This window comes from Apostichopus japonicus, chromosome 17 (genome assembly GCF_037975245.1).
Source record: "Apostichopus japonicus isolate 1M-3 chromosome 17, ASM3797524v1, whole genome shotgun sequence".
In the NCBI taxonomy this organism is placed as follows: Eukaryota; Metazoa; Echinodermata; class Holothuroidea; order Aspidochirotida; family Stichopodidae; genus Apostichopus; species Apostichopus japonicus.
In genome coordinates this window covers 32,163,905-32,189,932 of record NC_092577.1, presented here as the reverse complement: position 1 = coordinate 32,189,932, position 26,028 = coordinate 32,163,905, and the positions used below count along the sequence as shown (strand labels likewise).

General features: G+C 38.9%; 1 protein-coding gene across 1 annotated transcript; it reads right to left on the bottom strand.

The window, feature by feature from the left end:
* Positions 1-1,368: 1,368 nt before the first annotated feature.
* On the bottom strand, positions 1,369-25,263 carry LOC139984050 (peroxisomal acyl-coenzyme A oxidase 1-like). The gene is made up of 15 exons (XM_071997714.1): positions 25,137-25,263; positions 24,363-24,623; positions 21,773-21,932; positions 16,230-16,390; positions 15,150-15,257; positions 14,304-14,423; positions 13,409-13,524; positions 12,128-12,297; positions 10,273-10,435; positions 9,337-9,527; positions 8,381-8,542; positions 7,851-7,956; positions 5,777-5,923; positions 4,458-4,664; positions 1,369-3,995 (listed from the first exon to the last, which is right to left on the bottom strand). The coding sequence occupies exons 1-15, from the start codon at positions 25,246-25,248 to the stop codon at positions 3,921-3,923; spliced, it is 2,259 nt and encodes a 752-aa protein (XP_071853815.1). The 5' UTR covers positions 25,249-25,263; the 3' UTR covers positions 1,369-3,920.
* Between the last annotated feature and the right edge of the window lie 765 nt (positions 25,264-26,028).

Below are 26,028 nucleotides of genomic sequence, written 5' to 3'. Positions count from 1 at the left end.
CCCCGCCCACTGAAAATACCCCACACCGATCATCATGGTTGCTCTTTAAACATAAGAACAGAATTAATATAATATTACTAAAATTTCTTTAAATCATTTATAATCGCTAAAATAAAGGTGTGTGGTTGCATAAAATCTTATCGCAAATGCTGATTCTGATATCGATTAGAAGACGTTAGTGTCAAGGTCAGTAATTCGATATACCGATTAAACTTAGAAATATAAAAATACTTCAGCATCGAGATGATTTCTTGCAGATAAGTAAGCTTACACGTTTACGATAGGCTTGTTACCTGTACGGTCAAGCCAGGAAGTGTGAGGTGAATTGGTTTTTAAAAAGTCCTCATGAAAACCCCTTCCGCCCCCTTTTTCCCTTACCTCTTGTCGCTCCAGCACTGTGGATACTTTATAAAAACGGACCGCCGACCGCAAGCCGAGGAAGAAGAAAAACTGACCGAGGCGAGGGCTGTAGATTGACGTATTGGAGAGGATCAAACACATCCATCTATGTAACAATAAATACGTTTACGGTTAACAGTAGGCTAATGGGAATCAAGATTATTCGGGAGTTTTAACATTTTTTTTACCATTGTGAACGTCTTTTATCTATGGAATCATCTGGTAAACGGTGTACGGTCTCCCATTAAACGACAAAGAGAACAAAATATCGGATGAGAATATTAAATGAAGAGCGGAATTTGTTGAGCTTCTCGAAGTCTTAAAGTAAATCGATTACGATTGGGGGCGGGGGCGTTATCGAAGTTGGGCGTATTCGGATATTTAGATTTATTCCAGAAGCTTGGTGGCATAACGTATACTGATTATCCCCGCCCACACCTCAAACACTTAGCCCCGCCCCATTCCCAAAGAAAAGAGATTTACCAACATGCTTTGTTTAGGTAGTGCCTACAAAATCCTTTATAAATAGATTCGGTGAAAAGGCGGAGGGGGGGGGGGGTTAAGTATATGGGGGTGAAGGGGGGGGGGTGAAGTATATAGGGATGAAGGGGGTGAAGTATATGGTATATAGGGCCAAAAGAGGAACAGGGTGGGGTGTAAGTTTGAGTGGACCCTCACTGGGAGCCTACTACAGTATGCAGAGGGACAATGGGGTGCAGTACCTTGTATGGTTTTGTGGGAGAGGGGGAGGGCTGGCCAAGAAAGCGCTGGTGTCTGGCCCCTTATGAAACCCTATGGATGCACCACATGGGAACAACACCATTATACTATTCCACTCTACAAGAAATTAACGATGTCCACAAATTCGATGCTCTGCATAGCTCTGCATTTCTGTTAAGTATATTAAGTATCTGGTCACATTTTAAAGCGATGCTAGAGACATGTAACAATAATGAAAACAAAACCCCATTGTTCTTTTGAATTATGAGAATCATACTTTATTGTGGAAGTTAAAACTTGATATGTACTTGTTTGAGTTGGCCAGAATGTCCAAGACCAGAATTATTTAGGTTAACGACAATAGCACCAACTGAACTGAGATTATTTTCAGTGCCAAAGCTGTAAAACACTTACTTTCCAAAAAAAAAATCAAGAAAAACCAACCACATTACTTAAACACATTCCAGCCCTTGCATAAATCTCAAATAAGTAAGACAATATTAAATTGATTGTCTGGGCAGCTTTGAAAATTTGATTTGAAATGAAGGATGATGTAGTTCCTTTAAAAGGTTTCTGGTTTTTGACATGATTAAATATTAAAAAGGGACGAAATTGGAACAGAAATATACACTTCTTTTATAGAAGATATTTCTCCCTTTTATAAAAGTTTATCCTGCAAATGTATCTCACTTTCCATCTTATTCATAATTGAATTTTGGTAAATTCTTAAAATTACATTTTTAACTTTTGAAATTTAATCCCTTTACAGCACAGTCCACAGCACCCTCATATCTCAAATTTTATTCCAAGTAATGAGGACATTGGAAAATGAGTGAAAAATTAGAGGAAAAAAAGGCAATAAATGTTTTTAATAGTAATATGACAAAGTGAAATGTAGTCGAAATGTCTAGAATCAGGGAAAGTTATTAATTACTTTTTAATTAATGATGATTCGGTGTAAAAATCAGAGATATATTTCAATAAAGAACACTTTTATTTTGAGTAATACTTGATATCTTTTCTCAACTTGTCAGATATTGGCCACAACAGCAAACAACTGTGTAAAGAAAAAGATGGAGACATTTTTTTGTCAAAGATAGTTTGCATATTACTTCAAACTTTGACTAACCACCAAATACATACATACATAGTTTAGTACTGAGTTCCAAAGTCTTCCAAACTCAAACTGTGTGTTACTTAATACAATATCGAGTCCGCAAACTCAATACTTAGTAATAATGAATGTCAATAAAGTTTAACAAATCTATGGATGGATGGTTTCACTCAAATGATACTTTACGATTGAAAAGGAGAAAAATAAAATACAAATAAATGAAGAAAGGAACTTGCTTATCTAATCAACCACCCCTCCCCCTCCCCACCTAACACAAATTGTTCAGATCCGTTTATCACAGTAACAAGGCAAAGATAATTTTACCCCACAGAATCTCAAGAAAGGTAATTGGCATTCTTGACAAAATCAAATACTGTAGGGACCACATTCTATATAGCAATGTAACATCCCAAACGTTAATACATATAAGCACAATTTGTACGAAACGAGGGTAAAGTAGGTGTCTCAATTTAAATATTTCCATACTCCAGATGACCCACCCACCTTGTTTTGTAAAGATATTGCCGAAATTTAGTAACGGCTCTCCGACAACAAAAAATTGTATTATTCAACATATTCGGAGAACCAAAAAATATTCACATCATTAAATTTACAAGATTCCATACTATACAAGAAACTGAGATATAATGAATTGATGGTTTTTCTTTGTTCCTCGGCCAACCCTGTAATTTTCTCACTTCATTATAACTTTTTTTTAAACTCATCCTTCCCACTTGTTCATTACATTTCCGAATCCATCTGTAAACTGTCACAAATTCTGATACGTAATAATAGATTTTGCGAGCTGTAAAACCTGCAAACTTAGCTTTCTCTGGCAAGAGTGTTGCTTTTAGAAATTCATTCATACCTAGATATATTGCCTTGCTATGACTGTCATAAAAATTTCTTATTCTATATGTAAAATATTTAACACATACAGCACGGACAAAAATTGCCATAATCTGGACTGAACACGAAGGCCACCATATCGGTCGCAAATATAATTTTTTTTTAGCACATTGATTCGTCTACTAACACATTAATGAGGCATTGCTGGCACCCAAGATCCATAGTAGTGATTTTGAATAATTACAAATTTTTTCAAATTCCCAAATATACAAATAAAAAATATCGCATTTCTGATAATAATTACAACCTATCGACTAATTTTTCAGTTAACATTTCAAATATCTTTTTGCATTTCAGATTCCACAAAATCATAAAATATTCTAAATCTATCAGCAATGATAGAGACCATTGAAAGACTGCTAGATATGCTAGATAAATGCTCTTTTTCGGTCACGTAAATCTGATTTCTCTTTCTCTACACCCTCCATTGCGGCATATTAGATGCACGACACCTTTTAACGCCACAAATTAAACTTCTCAAATTTCTCCCCCCCCCCCACTTATCTCAAACATGAATGAAATCACGTGAAAATATATCGACATTGTCCTGGGAATGTTACTTCGAAATTGACTTTAAGTGAGAATGTCAAATCTCCATATTATTCTGGCGTTCCTCACGCTGGATATCATAATCATAATTAAAATTAACGAGTTATTCCACGCATTCTAGCATACGCACAGGAACCGAGTTAATCGAACATCTGATTTTGCTGGATTAGCCACCATCATCATCACCTCCCATCAGGTAGGCCCCGATTTCGTATTTTTCCTCTGATATTCACAGCTTCGCCTGGACCCTGTTTCGGTTCTCCTCCAGGAATGGCTTGATGTGTAAACTGTATGCGTCCACCACCTGTATGAAAATAGAACAAAGATATAATTTCTTGAAAATGCTTTAATGGGTTGGCGGGTTGGCATTACAGAATTTGCAAGTGAACTGACCTGATTAGAATATCAGCGCTGTTTATAGCTCAACTGAATTTTGTAAAGTGATTTTTACCACCAATCATGGTATCATACACTAGGACAGAATAACCAAAGAATGGTGTTTTGATGTTTGCATTAGATGATAACCTACTTTGAGATACTGATTGCTCATTACAACAAAATGTCATCTTGCAAGTTCTGGCAGCTTGTCAGTAACTTCCGTACCATTTTTAGAAGAAGAACATTTGCAAACATTTCGGGTTCGGCTCGGCTGTAAAGTGATATGTATGACCTTTGGCCTCATTTCCAACTTTAACATTACTCCATACATGTGACATGACCTTTCTATCCATGGCTGTGCCAACGATGCTGAAAATGGAGAACTTACATCTTTTTTGTTGAGGGGAGCAGACTTGGCCCAATTGTAGAGGTTCTCGTAGACATTACCATCGTAGCGTCCCAGGACCGACCCCACCCGGTCGTCGTGGATGTCGAAGGCGTCCACAAGGGCCACGGCATTGGGTCTTATGGCTTCCAGTAAGGCGATGTACTGCTTATTTACGAGGTCTAACTGAGCAACACTGAGGTGACCACTCTGTGAGGAACGGTGGAAAGAGATTGGAATGATAAAGATATAATTGTTATCCAGATCTGTTATCCAACCATTCCATGATAGTCTGACAGGTAGGTTCAATACAGACCCATGCTTTAGTCCAATACCAAAAAACAGTGTGTTTTGTCATTGAGCAAACAAGCAAAGCCCACCTTTGGATAGTTTCCTTTTTCCAATACCACAGCTATGACTGTGGCCACATTAATGTACTGTATTTTACATTATGGAAGACATTTTTCTCAGTACAGAGTACAGACAAATACATGATAATTAAAACAGGAATAAAGGAAACATTGTTATCTGGATTTTTGCCATAGCCAGACAACCTCTGATCTTGATGCATTCAGATAATCAAGGTTTTACTGCACACACTGTCAGGCAATTTCCAACACTACCACTCCCAATGGCTCTTTCAGTCATCCATAGACTACAATTACAGCTCCCCCTTGTGGGCTTGGATCATCCATAGACTATTAAAGGTCCACTTTTGGCCTTTCATCACCCAAACCACACACACCAGTTTCACTGGTCTCATGCACCACCTCCTACCACCTACAAACTTGATTGGTCCCCTTAATCACCCCATACCTGCTACACCAGATACCTGCATCTCCCCATACCTGCTATACTGGTTTCCTGCATCACCCTATACCTGCTTCACTGGTTCCCTGCATCGCCCCATACACGCTTTACTGGTTCCCTGCATCACCCCATACACGTTTCATTGATTCCCTGCATCATCCCATACCCACTTCACTGGTACCCTGCATCATCCCATACCCACTTCACTGGTTCCCTGCATCTCCCATACCCACTTCACTGGTTCCCTGCATCACCTCATATCTGCTACACTGGTTCCCTGCATGGCCCATACTCGCTTCACTGGCTCCCTAATCACTCATATTAATCTTAATGATTATTAAGATCATGAATATATGAATTGGCTGTACTGTACCTTTCACCAAAGAATCTTCGGTTCCATTGGGAAGGAACTTAACTTTCTTTAAATGTTACAATACAATCCAATAAAGACCTGTGTAACTTAATTCCAACAACGAGAGTACCTACCTACAAGATTAGCAAACAAGACTCACCACTAGAAATTCTCCCTTGTTCTGGAGGATGCCGTGGAGTCCATAGAACCTCACCAGCTGTTCCATGATGGTCCGAGCAGGCCCCTGGTGTTCCCATCCTTCAATGCTGCGGTTAAAGCTGTCCAAGATGAACAGGTGACAATGGGCCTGGACAATGAAACATGAAAACAAGAAAAACCTCAGTGTGTCTGCAATGGACTCTAAAACAGAAGAACAGACTTAGACACCGTGTCAGAAGGAAAAGCTGAAGCAGCTGCAAGATCCTGCTTAGCTGAGATGAATCAACATCAAACAATAGGGATTGTCTCTAAACACCTGCATTGTCTATTGTGTGAAACTGTGGAGCACAATAGACAATGAAAAGCTGCAGCAGCTGCATGATCCTGCTTAGCTAGGATGAATCAACATCAAACAATAGGGATTGTCTCTAAACACCTGCATTGTCTATCGTGTGAAACTGTGGAGCACAATGGACAATGAAAAGCTACAGCAGCTGCAAGATCCTGCTCAGCTAGGATGAATCACTACATCAAACAATAGGGATTGTCTCTAAACACCTGCATTGTCTATTGTGTGAAACTGTGGAGCACAATAGACAATGAAAAGCTGCAGCAGCTGCAAGATTGTCTCTAAACACCTGTAGTGCCCATGGATTGTGTGAAACTGTAGAGCAGCATAGATGATGTGCTATGCAGCCTGGCTGTATGATACTGCAGCCCCCACAGCATACTACTTTTTGACATAGTGCCTTAGGCTGTGAAAGTAAAAACATAGAATAAGGCAGTCAGTGACACCAGTCCTGATCCATCCCATATGTAGGTTGGGTTGGATATGTAAGGAACAGAAGTCACCGTGTTAAAATGAAAAGCTGCAGCAGCTGCAAGATCCTGCTCAGCTAAGATGAATCAATAACAAACAATATGGAATGTCTCTCAACACCTGTAGTGCCTATGGATTGTGTGAAACTGTAGAGCAGCATAGATGATGTGCTATGCAGCCTGGCTGTATGATGCTGCAGCTTCTTCAGCACTTTTTGACTTAGGCTGTGAAAGTAAACACATTGAATTAGGCAGTCAGTTTACACCAGTCCTGAACAATCCAATATGTAGTTTGGTTGGGATATTTAAGGAACATAAGTCACCATGTCAAGAAGAAAAGCTGCAGCATCCTGCTCAGCTAAGATGAATCAATATATCAAACAATAGGGATTGTCTCTAAACACCTGCAGTGTCTATTGTGTAAAACTGTGGAGCACAATAGACTATGAAAAGCTGCAGCAGCTGCAAGATCCTGCTAGGATGAATCAATACATCAAACAATAGGGACTGTCTCTAAACACCTGCATGGTCTATTGTGTGATACTGTAGAGCAGCATACATGATGTGCTATGCAGCCTGTATGATGCTGCAGCTTCCTCAGCATCCTACTTTTTGACACAGGGCCTTAGGCTGGGAAAGTAAAAACATTGAATATGGTAGTCAGTGACACCAGTCCTGAACCATCCCATATGTAGGTTGGTTGGGATATGTAAGGAAAATAGGATACCATGTCAAAAAGAAAAAAAGCTGCAGCAGCTGCAAGATCCTGCTCAGCTAAGATGAATCAATATATCAAACAATAGGATTTGTCTCTGAACATCTGTAGTGCCTATTTTGTGAAACTGTGGAGCACAATAGACAATTTAAAACTGCAGCAGCTGCAAGATAAAAAACAATAGGGATTGTCTCTAAACACCTGCTTTGCCTATTGTGTGAAACTGTGGAGCACAATAGACAATGAAAAGCTGCAGCAGCTGCAAGATCCTGCTCAGCTAGGATGAATCAATGTCAAACAATACAGATCATATCTGCAGACCAGCAGTCCCTGTTGTGTATTAACACTGTGGAGGAGTACACAGTCTACACAGCCTGGCTGCATGTGGCTGCAGCTGCCTCAGCATTGCTATTTTTGAAATGTTACTCTAGTACTAGTAAACCAATCAGGTCTCATTACCTACCAATGAAAGAAAGAATGAAAAACAAACTAGTGACAAGGTGTTTTAGAAGAAAAAAAAGCACTTTCGATTTTGTTTTACCTTTGATGCAGCAATAAGATGGAGATGGTTATCATTCCAGGCCATGTGGGAGGACTTCCCGCCTCTTATTTCATCCTCAAGACACTTTGCTGCATGCCTCACAGTGCTGAAAGTATATATATAAATATATATAGATGTGTCAAAGTTAGTACTCTTCCCACCAGAATTATGATGGAATCAACTTCCCAAACCCGAGATACTAACACATTAGTCCATGTTCTGTAGATCACCAAATGCCATCAGAAAATATAAATGCCATCCCCTCCCTCCCTTCCCCCAGCCTCCTTGCAGTTTTTATGCTGGTGGCATGCCTGCCATTTCCATGATCTACCACTGTCTTGACAAGCGCTACTTGAGTGGCAACCTTGATGGCAATTGCCAAAGTGGCAATCATAACTGTTTTATTGTACACTACAAGCTATCTTACGGAGATGCAGGTTGGGCCAAAGATGAGAAATTAAATTCACAATGCTGGGTTCTCAAGTTTTGGGGCGGGTTACCGACACACTGGTGGCAGGCAGTTCACTAACCTTCTGGCTCTGTGCCTGTAAGTATTCCGTAGAATTTCCATGTTCATGAAGTCGTTCGGGTTCCTGGCCGGGCAACGCTCCTGCGGATTGGCGGTTATGTACGACATGAAGGGAGTCAGTTTAGCGCCCTCCATTGCCTGCTTGACCGCTTTCATGAGAAACCTGGAATGAAAGTGGTAAGAAGTCTTTCACTCATAGAAGTCAAAATTTTCCCGAGAAACAAGAGCGAGAGACAAAAAACACTCCACTGTATTTATTTAATCTAGAAGTTATGTTAATCAATAACTTTAGGTAAAACCTCCAGAAAGACCATAAAAACAAAAAACACAAAGATCTCAAATACAGCATGTCAGTAATTTCAGTTCATAGTAACAGAGGTCTGCAATACTTGAAATTAAGTTACAAAAAAATCGTTTTCCACCATTCAGGGGAATGATGTGGCCTATCTAGACTGGAGGGATTGTATCTGGGACAGATAATCATTGACCAGGGGTAATATTATAACGTCTGTAAAAGCGCTTTGAGACCTATCGCTGGTATAAAGCGCTATATAAAAAGCAAATATTTTATTATTATTAGTCGTTTAATTTAATTTATTAAAAGTCCAACGCAAACAATGTTTCACACATGAAGGTTAGAGCTTAGGAGTAGTATAAACAGATGCTCCAACTACACTAACATATTGCTTAGACGATCATGGAGATGGGGAAAGGAATAGGGAGGGGAGAGGGATGGGAAAGGCAGGGGGAAGGGCAGTGCAGTGCAGTTGGAAAAGTTAGAGAAGAAGTTAGAAGTGATTTTTCTTACAAAGAAAATATTTACTGTTTTTTGAAGCAAATTTCTTACCTTTTTTCCCCATTTCTGTCAATCAAATTTTGCTGAGGGCACTGACTTACACCTCCCTCCCCCCCCCCTCACCCACCACTCTACCATTCAGACATTCAACCTCTACTAACCTTGCAGTCTGCAGGTGCATAACAGTGTTCTCCCCTTCGTAGGTACAGGCGGCGACCACGTTGCTGTAGATTTCAGGAAAACCACTGGCTGCGGAGAAGCCGTGTCCTCCGCAAGACATTCTGAGAATCTCCAGACCAGATGAGGCCATTTCTGTGGTGAAGGCTTTTACGCCTGCTGTTGTACCGTGCAGCTGTTGTTTCAAAGAGAGAGAGGTTAATAAATAATCAGTCATCTTGTTTAACATAGCTAATTAACTTTCATAACCAAAACATTGACATATTTCCCTAAAAGACCGGCCACCTGTTTTGGTGATGGTGGAGGAAGAGGAAAGGGGATGGGGGAAGGGAGGATGGGAGAAGAGATTGGAACTGGTTGTTGCTTACTGTTTCCTAACCACGAATCGAAAGATGTTGCAGTAATTATAATATTACTTTGACAAGCCTGGCCCAACCATTTCTCATACAATGAATGAACATATTCTTAATTTCAAAATGTTTACATTTTCCAAAGTATATCAAACCTCTGGTAAAGGGTTGAATTTTCCTTCCGAAGAGGGGGAAGGCAAGATGGTAGGGGTAGGAGGGTAAAACTCCATTGTTTCCAGTGACATTTGTTCCTTTACAATTGACCGAGGATATCAAATTAAGCTTCACCTCTGGTAATGTGCTGAAGTTTCCTTCTGAAGGTCTATAAAGGAGGAAGGGGATATGGTAGGGAAAGGAGGGTAAAATTCCATTGTTTCAACTGACATCTGTTCATTTACAATTGCCAGAGGATATCAAATAAAGCTTCACCCCTGGTAATGCGCTGAAGTTTCCCTCTGAAGGTCTATCAAGTGGGAACGGAATATGTTAAAGGAAGGAGGGTGAAACTCCATTGTATCAATGACATCTGTTCATTTTACAATTGACTGAGGATATCAAATAAAGCTTCACCTCTGGTAACGCGCTGAAGTTTCCTTCGTCGGTCTGAGCCAGATACTCCAAGAAACGGTCCTTGAGTTGAGCTCCGCAGATGAGGAGAGCAAACGCTGATGCGATTTGGGGGAAAAGTTTCATCTGTTGACTCTGATAATCCAAGATTCTCGGTTCAGGCTTCCTGAATAAACAAAAGAAAAAGAAAGACAAAAATATGTTGATTATGAAAATATACCAAGAATGAATAAATGAATTATTGGTCCTTCTTTTATCGTCCGGTATGACAACGAATGGGTTTTTGTCTTGTTTCTTAATAACTCAAGCCTACAACAAGACCAGAATCAGTGGCGGACTGGCCACACAGGCATTTGGGCAATGCCCGGTGGGCGGGTGGGCCAGTGGGCTGGGGAGCCTGGTAAAAATTACAGCCCATTTTGACAGTAGTTAATAGAATACAGACGGGCTGTGTAGAAATACATTTTTAAGTGCTTGATAAACGAAATAAAATCCAGTCTAAATCATATATTTTTGACTATTTTTGTTTATGTTTTTTACATTTCTCAGTTTAATCAAGTGTTGCTTCTGGAAAATTATTTTCGGGTCTATTTTTAAAGGATTTTTGTAACCTACAAAATTGAGAAATATAGCAGCATTTTGCATCTAGGCATTCCTTAACTTAAAAAAAATTCTCAAACCTTAAACCCCTACCCCAGGATGGCGATCACTTTGTAACATATCAATGAATAATGGGTCGCTTTAGGTGAAAAATGCCCGGGCTGGTTTTAAGACCCAGTCCGCCCCTGACAAGAATCATACATACTCATACAGATTTTTTTTAAAGCTTAAAGTTGCATTCAATTTTCTACTTGTACTTGAATGCATCACAGTATGGAGCATACCATATTCACTAATGTGTTTTTTCAATCTTCAACCCTGAAGGCAAAGTTGGTACCAACTGTTTTTGCCTCCATGTTGGTCAAGCCTGCCTGCATAAAAGCGTTCCTCCTCAAATTCACTCGAGCATTAGTAATAGGTTACTTGATAGCACAAACTACCCCAAGTACTGTCATTAGGATTCCTCCTTGAGCGCACCTAATTAATTGTACCAGCAACCGTACGATTGTAAACACAAGTGCTCTTATGGCTGGCACCACTTTCCTGTGTGATGACAAAATTTTGCTCCACCACTGAAATAGTACACTGTGTGTTTTGTCATGAATTTGTGCAGAGGAGCATTCACTATGGCTAGTATTACAAACTCGGGTAAATATTTCTATCTTTCCTGTTTTTGGCACAAAACAGGGGACTCGGGTGGTATTTGCCATAGGCAGGGAAGATCATTATGTCCAATTTTCTACTTCTATTTTAATGCATCACAGTATGAACATACCCCATGCACTAATAATTTATTCAACCTTCAACCCTGAAGGTAAAGTTGGTTCCAAGTTATTAGATGGGCAATACCGTCACTGCATCCAATTTTCTTCCAATATGCTTTTAATGCCAAAAACTATGACTACACCACATTCAACGATTAGTTTGCAAACTTCACACACAAACCCTGTAGGCAACTTTAGCATGCAAGATCGCAACACGACAGCGCAAAACCACCCCACCAAACTCTGGTTACCACTCAATCCTCCGGGACATCACTTCAAGCATCCTTCAAGTTCCACTTTTGGTACTGACTGTGAGAATTTCAACGATCAACCTGAATATAACAATCTATACTGGTACCACGCATAATCATTCTAATTCTCTCACAAAAGAGCTGGAATTGCGTTCTAAAGTTTGAGCCCCTTTTGTGACCATTTTAGCATATCTAGCTTTTCATGTTTCTCTTTTATGGTCATTGTTAGTAATGTCTGCTCACCCTGGAATGAGCTCGGACTGTCTCCGGACTGCGCTGTAACGGGTCGCAATCATGGCCCCCTTCGCCAGACCTACTCCGACGTGATCGATCAGGAAGCTGCGAATGACCACCATGCTACCGTAGCTGAGCTTGGCGAGAGGTGGCGCTGTGTAGGTACCATCAGGAGCAACCTGTAATGCAAGTGTAGAAAAGAAAATTTATCTATCATAAGGTCCTGAGTTCGAGTCACTACAAGATTAATGTAAGTCGTCCAGTTACAGAGTTGTTGGCAATTGACAATTCATAATCATGGACGTTAAATATGAATCTAAGAGACTGACTTTGGTGAGCTTGCGGCTTTGATAAGCCAATGAGGCTTCTTCGCGAGGTCCTGCTTGCAGGAGGACCTAAAATACATACATACATCTACACAAACAAAATCTGTATGAAAGATACATATAAATTGTGGTTTAATAATTCCCGCCATGCAAATACAAGGATAAAATATGTTTGTTGTTACCTATGCCTACTTTGGATATAACAGATAGGGCTAAAATTATTATTGATAATTGGTATGGCTAATCACTAGCTACAGGTAATTGCATCCTTTTGTATAACAAGAAATACATCACAGTTAATAGCATCCCTACAAAGCATTACACTAGTTCTAAGTATACCTAAAAGGAAATGCAGTACTTGTCCTTATAGTAAAAAAAATTACAATCAACTTGTTATCAGGTATATCTTGAAACCCAAAAAATTCCCAAAATGTTTTGTTGGATTTTCAGATACTGGGAAAGATATGTTGCATTATTCAAATGGTATATTGGTGTGGGAGGTGGGTGGGGTATGAAAAGTGGGTGGGGTATGAAAGGTGGGTGGGGTATGGAAGGTGGGTGGAGTGAGGGCTGAAGAGGGGTGATGTATCTGAGGATCAGAGAGATCTAGCCTGAGAGTATTTCATTCACATGTTATCGCAAAGAATCCCTACTTGGTATATTTTATCGATATTAAGTTGGTATGGTTCAGAGTGGGGCAAGATGTGGGGGTACTTAACAATCACAAGGACCATTATCGCTGTCATACACAAGTGATCACAAGGAATCCTGACTGCATGTTAGTGATGTTACTGTTAAATGTGGGAGAGAGTGGTGGAGTGTGAGGGTGAGGATGAGGAATCCTGCCTTAGTGGGTACATTCCCTGATATCTGTTATTGATGTTACTGTTTTGCAAGGGAGGGAGTGGGTGACAGTGTTGGTGGGGGTATTTAACAATCAGATGGCGTGTCATCGCTGACTCACCTGAGAGAATTTCATGCACATGTGATCTCGCGGAATCCTGACGCGGTCCATTCTCAGATATCCGTTATCGATGTTGTTGAAACCGAGCTTTGGTCCGATATCTCCCAACTCCACACCTACGGAGGGAGAACACAAACGAAAAGTAAAAGTTATTGATTACTGAGAGCAGCACTGCCAAGTTAGAGATTCACAGAATATATTAACACGAACTAACAGAATACTCGAGTGAATCGTCAAACCTAAAGCCACATCCAGGTCACCTATTTTCATAAAAGAAAATTGAAACAAATCCGGGATGAGCAAATAAATGATCGGCTATGAAACATGTTGCCCATACTCACAGTTCCTGGTTTGAATCCTGTTCTGGCAAATCATTCCTTTGCATTTTTCAAAAGGTATTTATAGTTTTTCCTGTCAGATTTCTGTTCGCTTTTATAAAATGCATTTTTTGAAGCATACCGTACTTCTTCATTCCCAATTATCTCACTCAAGCGATTGTTTTTTATTACTGAATTACGAGAAAGAAGAATTGATTCCCAAGTAAAACAGGATGAGTATGAGTACAGATAGAATTCCCCCTTGGTGTGAGTATGAGTACAACAAACAAACTTGTTGTCATTTCATTTCGGAAACTTTTTCCTTGCATGAGGGAAGAGTAGACAAAAACTCACTTTTTGGAACTTTTGGTGGCCCAACAGAAATTGACAGTACAGATGTATATACTGCAATGTATATATACTGAAGTTTGAAATCTATTTTATCAATGACACACAGAATCCATTTTTGTCTGATAAACTAATCCCACAGCCATGTTTAACTTGTCGGCATGGCTTGTCAGAGCTTAGTCCAAATCCCTGATCCCTGCCATTTAAGCTTCTTTTATCTGTTCAAATACCTGGCAAAGGGGTGTGGTCTTTCATACTCCGGAGTTGTACCATGAACATGTGAGTTCCGTGATCTTTACCCTGTGTGATGAGCCTGGCAGCAACCAAAGCATGGGTGACGGTCTTACCCACTGAAAACAGAACAAAATCAATCATGAAATACCAGCTGTAATGTGACTTTTAAGGAAATTTTCTATAAATTATAATATTATCTAATATACTCCTGCTTCTTATTCTGCATTCCAATACTGAATGTTTAGAAGCATATCAATTCAAATTTCCAATTCAAGAACTGAAACTGACATCAATCCTGTTAAACGTTTCGTATGTAGAAGGCAGGTCGTGGAACAGTCTTCCCCCAAATTTGAAATGCTTGCCAAATGCTAAAATTTTTAAACGCAACATTAAAACTTATATATTTTGTTTAGATGTCTGATATTTGCCGTCTTTTTTGTGCTTTGGATGTTACCGTTTTTCTACTGCATAATGCTATACATGTATTTTTGTATTGAGGGCTCCTCTGGAAAGCAGTGCTTCTGCACTGAGCAGGACTACCCTCATTAAAGATGACAATGATAAAAATAAAAAATAAATAAAAAAAAGTATACTGTAACTTATTACAGCATCTTATTCTACATTCCAATTCTGAATATTTAGAAGACTTTCCAATTTCAACCCTAATTCAAAAATTGAAACTGACATCAATCCTGTTAAACATTTAGTATACTGTAACTATTACAGCATCACAAATGTTGTGCGAGGAGAAGGGGTGGGGGTATTACAATGCGAAAATGACAGTAGTTTAAAGTTTAAAATTGTGCCACTTTTTAACTCTTCTCCTGAAAATATTTACTTACAGTTTCCAGGCCACCATTTCATGGAAGTCAGAGTTGGACTGTGAAGGACAAACTCTTGAGTTGAAGGGTCATAGGTCGCTGTTGTCTCCAGTCCTCGGAGGTAGGTTCCTGTAATAAGTATTTTTTTAGAGAAATTTTGACATCATAGGATCTTTGCTTACAGTACCTCTGTACCTGTACAACTTTCAAAATATAGTTGCAAACAATTGTTTCATTTCACTACTAAATTTAAAACTAAAACAAATTCCTACGCCCTTGTACAGTAGCGACACCAAAGTATTCCTAACTTTTCATACAAACCATATATTATGAATTATTCTCTTCCCCTGCAAAAAAGACTGTACCACTCACTGGTAATTAGCCTTTAACATTTAATGACACTTTCTGCCTTGAGCAGAAATATATACATTTACAGGAGACACAACACCCTCAACTCACCCTAGTCACTCCCTGACTCACCCCCACCTCCCACATTCCCTCCTCTTTTGTCAAATTATATTTATCTAATAGCGCAATATTAATTTCCCCTTTGGAACAAAAATTTGAAAAGAATTGCCGCAAATAACTTGGATGCACTGTAGGCGACTAATAGTAACAATCAGCAGTTATTTTAACGACGCTTAAACGACAACAAATGTAAGAGAAACCAGCAAGGGCTTATGGATTACAACTTACACGTCAGGTGGCTTCCAATTCAACATTTTTAACTCAAATTTGCAATCTTTACAATTTAGAAAGTCATCTCAAATGGGTAAAATGTAGATTGCTCTTGAATGAAAAACCCACCTAACTATGACCGGGCTGGGTATCGAACCCCGAACCTCCTGATTGCTAAGCCTCATTCAGGCTCATTGGTTCAAATGCCTTTTAAATGCCTTCAAATGCCTACCTTCAAATGCCTTCATCCACCCGGCCATAGCACCGGTTAGCATAGGATAGACAAGCATATAAAAGCATTCCATCATGATACACCCGTGTTAATACCAGTCAACGAAAAATGCATGGGGAGGGTATGAATGAATGATCTCCAGTTGTCGTAGCAACCAACAAACAAAAACTGAGATGTAAATTTTGACTCACCGTGTCCCATTTCAGTCTGTGCGTACGTTCCAATCACTGTGTATTCGAAGGCAGCGTTCAGCCAGACCTCTTGTTGGTCTTCCGTCATCTGCGTGTAGATGCAGTGGAGGAACATGGAGGAGTGAAGTGAGAGGTTGGTCTCCTCCGACCCATGGACAGCTCTGAAAGATGTAGAGACAAAAAAGAGGAACGTGTATGTTTTGATTTGATAGTAAAATACAAAAATTATAAACAAAAGTAAGTGTAACTTCACTCCATTTCAATAAATCTACATGAAGGGATCTGCTTAATATGAACCAAACTATCCTACAAAATTAAAATCCATCCGGAATTGATACATTTATGTCGCCAAAGATAAACGAAACATTTCATGTGGTCTTTGTGATGCTAGATTGGAATAAGGTGGAATGGGGAAGGGGGGGCAGGGGGTGACCCAGAAGTGGGTCAAAACGGGTTGCAGTAAGATGTTTATACGACCTACTGCAGGTAAGGTTCACTGGAGTGCATATGTTGAGTGATGGAAGGTATTGGAGGGGTGTGAAATACATTGAACTTGTCTTCAATGGTTGAAACACTTTAAAAATTATAGACCATTGTTCAGTATGCAAATATGATGCTACAATGCAACTTGCATTAGCAGCAAGTTAGTGATAGTAAAAAATCAGAATGACAACAGGACTTAGTAATTGTCACAGTTTATAAATCAATTTTTTCTTTCGGCTTTTTCCATTACTTGAAGATGTCAGGAAGAAACTAGAGGGAAAAATGCCCTTCCATCTTAATTGAAAAATTTAGAAAACCAAACACTTGAATCCTACTTAAAATGTATTTTTGTATGATCACTGATATTGAAAAGCTAGGGTAAAGTGGGTTACTGTTACTGTCTCTTCTCTGGATTGCGTTGTGGTAATGTGGTTACGGTAGTGGACCTGTGATCTTTTAAAGGTTTGCAGGTTCGAGTCCTGGCCAGATCATTACGCTGTGTCCATGGGCAAGGCACTTAATCTCCATTTGCTTCTCTTCACCCAGGTGTATAAATGGGGACTTGCGAGGTAACTTGTTATTATAGTTGCTTCCACCAGTTTGTGGCTGCACCCTATGGGAAGTCCCCCCGGGGGACACGTACATGTGGTGTGCTTAAATGCCCCAGGAGAGATTGTTTGAATTGTGCACACTTTGGTGTGTGGGTGTGACAAATAAAAACTTCAAAGGAAGGCAGCACATTTGGAACTCGTGATTTACGTAGGCAATCCAGCGTAACTGATATCTTGAAGACTTTGAAATGGGAACCCCTCATAGAAAGAAGGAAAAGGGCCAGACTCATGCTTTTTAATCAAATTATTAATGGCCTAGTTGCAGTCCCAAACGAGACTAATCCCTTCTTGAAACCAGGGAGGCGTGGCCGCTTTACTCAAATTCCATATAATCATCATGCTTTACAGTATAGTTTCTATCCTAGGACTATAAAAGACTGGAATACACAATCCTTGGCCGTTAAGGAGAGCCCTAGTCTTGAGGTGTTTAAGACAAGATTGCCCACGCATTGTTACTAGCACTGCTGCGCTGCGTACCAACATCCTCGTTGTGATATCCGAGAGGGGTTTTTAACGAGTACTTAACAGAACAGAAACAAGTTACCAATGACCAGGGGTTTTAAGTGACATTGTAAAGTCGTGTGATGGGCCCTTGGCCTTGAGCAAGATTGTCAAGTTTAAAGTTTTTTATTCATTTTACCTACAGTACTGTACATATTAATAGACATGTGGCAGGAGTAACAGTAAGTGCGACACAGTATTGTGAGGTTACAACAGAGATTAAAAGAACTTTGTGATTTCTTCATCCAATACAGGTAATGTAGGTATCTAAAAATAAACACTATTATTAAACTCATCATCAAACTAATTAGACTCTGTCCTGATACTGAAATCCAATTAGGCAATGAAATAAAGGCTTAGCTTGTAGTTGTAGGCACAGTATAATACTAAAAACAGTTACCACACAGTGACACGCCACTGCATATAACCCAGGGTACACAAATATCTCTTATCAACTCATTTATCTAGATAAGGTGGTAAAATACAAATAGAGTAAACAGATCTTAACTACCACAATTTTGAATGATACTTTCATATATATTTATGGGTCAAAAACCTATTCTGTTATTTTTGTCGGTGTATACTAAATTTTGTATCTCAGGACAGTTCAAGATCGAATGTATTGTATGTATTTAAGATCCTCCTGCAAGTAGGAAGTCACGAAGAAGCCATCATCGGCTTATCAAAGCTGCAAGCTGACCGAAGTCAGTCTCTCAGATTCATATTTTACGTCCATGTTTATGAATTGTCAATTGTCAACAACTCTGTAACTGGACGACATACATTAATCTTGGAGTGACTCGAACTGGGGACCTATATATGATTGAAAGGCACTGGCGTTAACCACTGAGCTAACACTCCACAATTTGTTTGTAGTAGCGTTCGCTTTGTGTACACAACAGAAATGCTCCGTTTATAAAATTTGCAATCTACTGTAGGGGTACTATGGACATTAATCCTTTCCTGTTTGTATAATATTAGAGTATGTTACAATCTGATCGCTGATAACTGCTGCCTCAACACAAACAACTTATTATTAAATTAGATGTTGATAAAATTACAATCATACTACTCAAGGTAATGTCAACTAAAGTTGAGGTTTGAGTTGGGTTCTTATCATACTGTAGGTGTTTTATCATGTTTCTGCTTGATGGCATTTCCTTACCCTCCATAAAGTGTATGTCTTGCATGAAAGATATTTATAGGGGGAGGGGAGGGGAGGGATGGAGGAAGGGGAGGTACTGTAGGAAGGGAGGAAGGAAGGGATGGAGGTAGGAAGGGAGGAAGGGGAGGTAGGAAGGAGAGGTAGGAGGGAAGCAAGGTAGGAAGGAAGGGATGGTGGGAGGAAGGGGAGGTAGGAAGGAAGGGAGGAAGGAAGGAAGGGGAGGTAGGAAGGGAGAGATGGAGGGAGAAAGGGGAGGTAGGAAGTAAGGGGAGGTGGAAAGGAAGGGAAGAAGGGAAGGTAGGAAGGGAGGTACTGTAGGAAGGATGGGAGGTAGGAATGGAGGGAGGAAGTGCTAGAGTTGATGGGAAAGAAACAAATGACATCAGGGATTGTCCTCACCTTCACACGTCTACCCGTCCCACCTCCACCATCTCTCCTAAGAACCACCAACAATGCTTACTGACACTGTCCAGAGCAAGGTGTCTGCTCTTTGGGAATATTTCTCAGAAAGGAAGAGGTTCTGTGCTTCATTTTTGTTTTAATCTAGAAATCTAGATAAGCCATGATACCCTGAGACTTAAGTGAAGAGATTGTAGTGTAATGTACGATGGTGGAACTCGGTAAAAATTGCAATAGTGAGGGCATTGATGTTCTTTGTTAAAGGATAGCAATGATGACGATCTCGCTCATTTTTTCTCTGTGGTTTAGTTCTATCCTTCAGTTGTTTATGTGATTGCATCGATGGCTTGACCAGATTCCACCAGAAATAGAAAGAATTATATTTGTTAAGTTCGGACATTGTCGAAACTGGTGAAGGCAAGGAAATATATCCCTCACTCTGTGCATGCAGTGACGTTTTCTGTATACAGTAATTCCGCTAGAAGGGTTGGAATAATCCACAAAAGTATCTCAAAATACCACACGTTGATGTTTCCTTGTTTTCACTGTGCCAATTTTGGACATTTTTGTTTTAAAGGCTTTGTCCAGAATATAATTGGACAACTTGACCTACAAACACTGTAACCAAAGTGTCTACCAAGTGCAGAGCTCTACATAATTCACACAAAGTTACTGTAGACAACCGTACAGTACATTACAGTTCACATCACCGTACAGTATGTACAGTACATTACATTACAGTACAGTACATCACATTACAGTACATTACATTACAGTACATTACACTACAGTACAGTTCAGTACACCACAGTACATCACATTACAGTACAATATAGTACAGTACATTACAGTTCAGTACAGTTCAGTACAGTACACCACATTACAGTACATTACACTACAGTACAGTACAGTTCAGTACAGTACACCACAGTACATCACATTACAGTACAATATAGTACAGTACATTACAGTTCAGTACAGTACACCACAGTACATCACATTACAGTACAATATAGTACAGTACATTACAGTTCAGTACAGTACACCACAGTACATCACATTACAGTACAATATAGTACATTACATTACAGTTCAGTACAGGACACCACAGTACATCACATTACAGTACATTACAGTATATGGTACAGTAGGTACTGTACAGTATGGTACAGTACAGGACATTATGTACAATACATTACAGTACATTACCACAGTACAGTACACCACCATACACTTGGTTATCTTGAATATTACACTTATCAATACAACTTGCCAGGCTTCAACAGTCTCTTACTCTAGATACAAAGTACAGCTTATATTAATACATGTTTGATAATGTGTTTCTGTTTCATTGGGTGGATGCACTTCAAAGCAATGAAATAACACAATACTACCTGCAACTTCAGTGATGAATATGCATGAGGGGAAGTCAAAGTGCTCAGCATAGACGACTCACTCAGTGAATATTAATCCCTATATACAAGACGATCAAACTGTGATACATGAGCAGAGATGTGTACAGTAGCTATTCTTATTACACAGGAACGAATCTGTTATTTACAACAGACAATTCCAGAGACTTCACAAAGTTTGAACACTTAATTTTTCCCTATAATTATTGTAAATACTTATTCATGATTCATTAATTTAGCAAAGTCATATGATAGCTTGTAATAAACAACATTGGTATTTTCATTCACTTCAAAGGTCTTTATCTGCAGAAAAGTTGGCAAAATAAAACTCAGATTTTTTTCATATTGGCCATACCTATTACATCATAAACTATCGTATTCTGTATCTTATGTGGACTTACTAATTAGTGTTTCCCTTTGCATCACTGGAACGCCTTCTGTATGATGATCTGATGTTGTGTACATACATCCTTCTTCACAATTGTTAAAATGACTAACATTTTCATGCCTCACAGATCAACCTCCACAAGTTCATCAACTCTCATTCCCCCCCCTGTCTCCCTGCCCTCCTCCCCCCTGCAGCATATTTTGAGTGATCCTGTTAAATATTGTACTGTGTAAGTTTTGCTAGAAAATGGCCGCAATGGGGTTTTCAAATCCTTGCAATGTTGTGCAAGACAACGATAAGTTCGTTTTCATACTGTTGTAGAAACTGTTAGTCTGGTAATATATTTTTTTAGCATAACATGGCTTCCTTGTTGACTGAGCAAGACAGTCTTTACTCAATGTCAGTCAAGTCATTCAAATGATGTTTCCCTTTTCTTCAATTTTCCAGTCCTGAAAGGACCCACATATTTTCTCATGACTTCTTCAGGGCCCCTTCTACCAGCCCCCACAAGACCACAACGAGGAATCCCCCTCCCCACCCCATCTGAGTCGACCCAGAACGTAGATTAAAAGAATATTTCTTACTCTTTAAACCACCACTGCTGTTGGTTATCTGTGATGTCCAACTCCCTCATCTTCTTGATCGCTTTTATCGTCAGGCCGACGCTGTGTGTGTAACGTTGCTCCTGGGTCATGAACGATAGATTTTGCTTCTTGAATGCAGGATCACTAAAAACGATTGATTCTGCAAAATCAAAAATAATTGGACAAATGAAAAATATTAATAATAATACCCCAAAAAAATAAGAAAAAACACACCCGGTACACATAATGATTGCTTTCTATTTGGGTTGATTTTGATTAATTTTGGTTACTGAAATTCAGTAATGTTGGTAATTTGCTTCAATACTACTGTAAGTCCACATTTTGTATAGATAATGAAGTAAAAAATTTCTAATTTTGAAACATTTCCAAGAAGCTTCAGGTTTGTTTCATAATTTCTGGTCCAAAATAAATAACTGACTCTTGTAAAATATGAAATGTCAATTAATCCCACTTAATTTTCACATTGCATCAATAACACATATAGTTTTCATCTTTTTACCCTCCAACGACTGTACTGTTTTTGTACAGCTACTGGGCATTTGTTTTGAAATCACTTCATTGAGAGCATGGCTGAAACTTTCAAACAGTACTTAGGTTCTAGATTGTAACAAATTTCATATAACTTTACTTACTTTTGCCAAGTATACTCTACATATTACTATCAAACTTCACTTAATATGAAAAGTTATTAACTTTTTTAGATTTAATCTGAAAGTTTTTCACAGAAACTTAAGTACCTTCTAGCTAGCCTATATTACTAACATGTCTAGGCTAGGCCTATGTCTAAGAGCAAAACTTAAAAAAAAAAATCATTTTAGGCAACTTCAGCAGAATTTGAAGAGAAATTTTACTAGTCAAGCTAATTTCCTATATTGTAAGTACTGTTATTAGTATCAAATAGGCTGAAAAACAACCTCTCAAAACCAGTTCCATAAAATACTTTGTGAACAGAGTATGGGCCCTATAGATCTTCATGGACAACCACATTAATATCTATTTTAGGCTAAGGTGACCATATTTTTTCCAATCTGGAGATATAATATTGATGTTGACCCATCCACCCACACCCACCCCCCCCCCCCCTACACACACCACCAATGTTGAAAAAATGTTGACAGTACCTACACTGTATGTTTCAAGTTCAAGTTTATTTTCCACTTTCCATATACAGTAACAGAGTCAATGGGTAATTGACTCAAATTATGATGAAATAACAATAAACAACGAAAAAAGTATGCTATAATGGAGGTGGAGGAACCAGAAGTACAGTAAGTAAAAATTTTTTTCGAGTCTGGACCCTTAACAAAAACTAGAAAACTCTATAAATCACAGAAGTACAGAGAGAGTAAAGAAATATAAGGAAATCAGAGAAAAGAGGAAGCGAAGAAAGAGATAAACAAATCCATACAAAGAGACAAAATAACAACTCAACGTGGGTGGTTTGTACTATTATTTCAAAGGTAATGATTGAGTTTTCTTTTAAATGAGTTTTGAGTACATTTGAGTTTTTGATATCCTTATCAAGTGAGTTCCAAAAAGATACACCAGTACTTCGTATTTGGGTTTGACTACGGATAGTTCTAGAATATGGGTGACTTAGAGAGTGTTTATAACAAGTGTTAAAGGTATGATATTCTGAGTTACTAGAGTAGAAGTTATTGAAAGCTTCTGGGAGTTTACCTTTGTGAAATTTATATCAAAATATCCCAAGTAGATAACGATTTAGGTCAAAGAGAATAAGAATGTTAAGCTCTTAAAGGGAGGTCTTTAAAGAGAAAGGTGGAATTTTGAGGTTCTTTGAGTGTTTTGTTGGTTCTTAGTTTGAGGGGTATTTCCAAGTTTACAATAACTCATCCTGAAACAAGAATTCTGTTGAGAAAAGAGTCCAATGCCAAAACAAAAAATGCATGGTAACTGGTTCAGACTCTTTATTCATAATTAAAAGTGCAACATGATGCTTTTCATTGAATTTCAATCTATGACACTATTCAGTTATCTGGATTGCCCTTCATCTGGGAGCCATTCATAAGCTTTACATTTGTGGTTGAACACAGTCACAGCTTAACTCAAGCTTTCTTTTACCAACAGGCGGCGAAAGAGATCAATTTGAATTCATTCAGCCCTATTTTTTTTAAATTTGAAGATACTCACATAAAATCCAGGGGCATTTCCGGGGCTGCTTTTAATCTGGGGACGGTACATGTGATCTGGCGACCGTCCTCGGAAATCGGGGTCGTCTGGTCACCTTAAGATAGGGCCTAGGTGTAGGCCTTGTTACAAATTTACAATGAACATTTGCGAGGGTCTGTGGACATCATTATTATACATATTATTTCTGCAGAAAGCTTAGGATATCAATTCTACTGAAAGTGCAGAAGCTTGAATTAGTGTAAGATACATTTGGAAGAATTCAAAGTTTTTATCTCGTGATCTTTAGTTTTGTCTAAAGTTTGCGGCTAAATCTAGCAAACATAGCCTACATAACCAAGTAAGTAAGTGTAGGCCTAAGTATTCCTGCCGTGTTTACAAGATGACACCTCCTGTCCTATACAAATGTACACTGAGTTACCTAATGCGCGACGTCTTTCTGTGTTCTCCTGTCCTCCTTCAAGGAAATAGGTAACATCTTCAGGGTTAAATTCTGCCTTTCTTCTCTCGCTTTCAATCTCAGGGTTGACTTTAGCGTCTCCATTGCTTAACCTAAGCGCTCCTCGGACAGTAGTAGCAGCCATTTTTGCAACAGCATCGACTACGTCAGTTGGCATTGAAGTCTGTAATAGAGGAATACTGCTGTGCCCAACTAGAAATGAGTTCTGAGAATGTTGAACAGCTGAAAGTCAGAAAGTGGGGGCGTTGTGTAATAATTGTTCAACGAAAGTTATTGGGAGTCATATAAGTTAGGGAAAAGGGGTACGTCGTCTTGTTAAGACCCTAGTATGTATACAGCCTAGTGTACCTTTTTTTATCGACTGAGATTCCCTGTAACTTAGATGTTCCTCCAAAGATCTCACCCGTGCAATCCTACTTAGTAACGGACCCAAATTCCCTATAACTGAGATGTAGCCACTATAATCGCACCCGTGCAATCCCAATTTGTTATATGTACATTCATTCTTCAAGGTTAGTGAATGAATGTGAAATTCTTTGTCTCCTACAACTCGGTCATCGTGTGGGGATCTTAACGTTTTAAGAACGAGCAACATTTCCCCATTCTATTCCATTAACCAGCATATCCTTGGAAACCTTTTAGTGATATTCTGGTAAGATTAATTGAGGGGAGGAAGAAGGTCTAAGTGTTTAAACCGATTAAACGCAATATGCTATCCTGCTGAACAAAACCTGCCTGAAATTTCCACGACTTCCTGCATGGACATCCCGGCTTTGGAAAAGGTAATGGTTGAAGGAGTGGTTGAATAAAGGAACCATTGACACTTGCCTCTGTTTTCGACCCTCATTCTGGTTCTTGTTGCTATTATTTTCTTTAGTTTAACACGTAGACAAAGAGGATATAATTCAGATACAAAATCAGTGTAAATCAAAGCGGAATAGAATACTGCAACGGATTTTCATTTGTCTTGTGCGTTATAGATTGGTCATACATCAAATAGTTGATGTTGGTGAATTGATTGTACAGAAAGAAGCGTTACGTGTTGTTGAGTATGCGTTACAGAAAAATGAATGGCAATGGCTTTTATCAGCTCCTAATTTTGAAGATAAGCTATATATATATTATATACGACGCAGTTCAAAGAGACGGTTCGCCAACACACATAATACTGCAGCTGTGTATATATCTTATAATTGAAGTACAAGTACAAATAAATCGATTGGATGTATCCGGTTATTAAGGCTGGTTGTCCGGCCATTGTGCCCTTACACGTTGATTACTGCAACTGGATGAGTGGGGGAACAAAGGATCTGTGGAGTCACTGGAAACGTGAATCTTTTCCCTTTTCTAAGCTATTTTGTTTCTTTCTTCTCTTCTTCTTCTTTTTCATCGCCGGGTAATGATTACGGATTAAATAACTTAAGGAAATATTAAGCACAAAACTTTACCTACTTGACTTATGCGACTACGCAAGAAGTCATTACATAGACAAGCACAAACAAAAAAACAAAAGGAAAATATAGAATCAAATTAGATAATGAGAACTAGAAAACACTTCAAATGGAAGACAAATTTTAGAGTATTTTCATTCGACCGACTGATACAGTCAACCTGAAAACCTGAACAG

Bases quoted from the DNA above. Each gene is read 5' to 3' on its own strand.
- LOC139984050 (XM_071997714.1), bottom strand. From the start codon at position 25,248: ATGAGGGTCGAAAACAGAGGCAAGTGTCAATGGTTCCTTTATTCAACC. The intron at 14,424-15,149 runs GTAAGTAAATAT...TTCTGTTTTCAG, and splicing joins GAAATGGTGGCCTGGAAACT to TGGGTAAGACCGTCACCCAT. The intron at 3,996-4,457 runs GTAAGTTCTCCA...ATTTTCATACAG, and splicing joins CTCCCCTCAACAAAAAAGAT to GTGGTGGACGCATACAGTTT.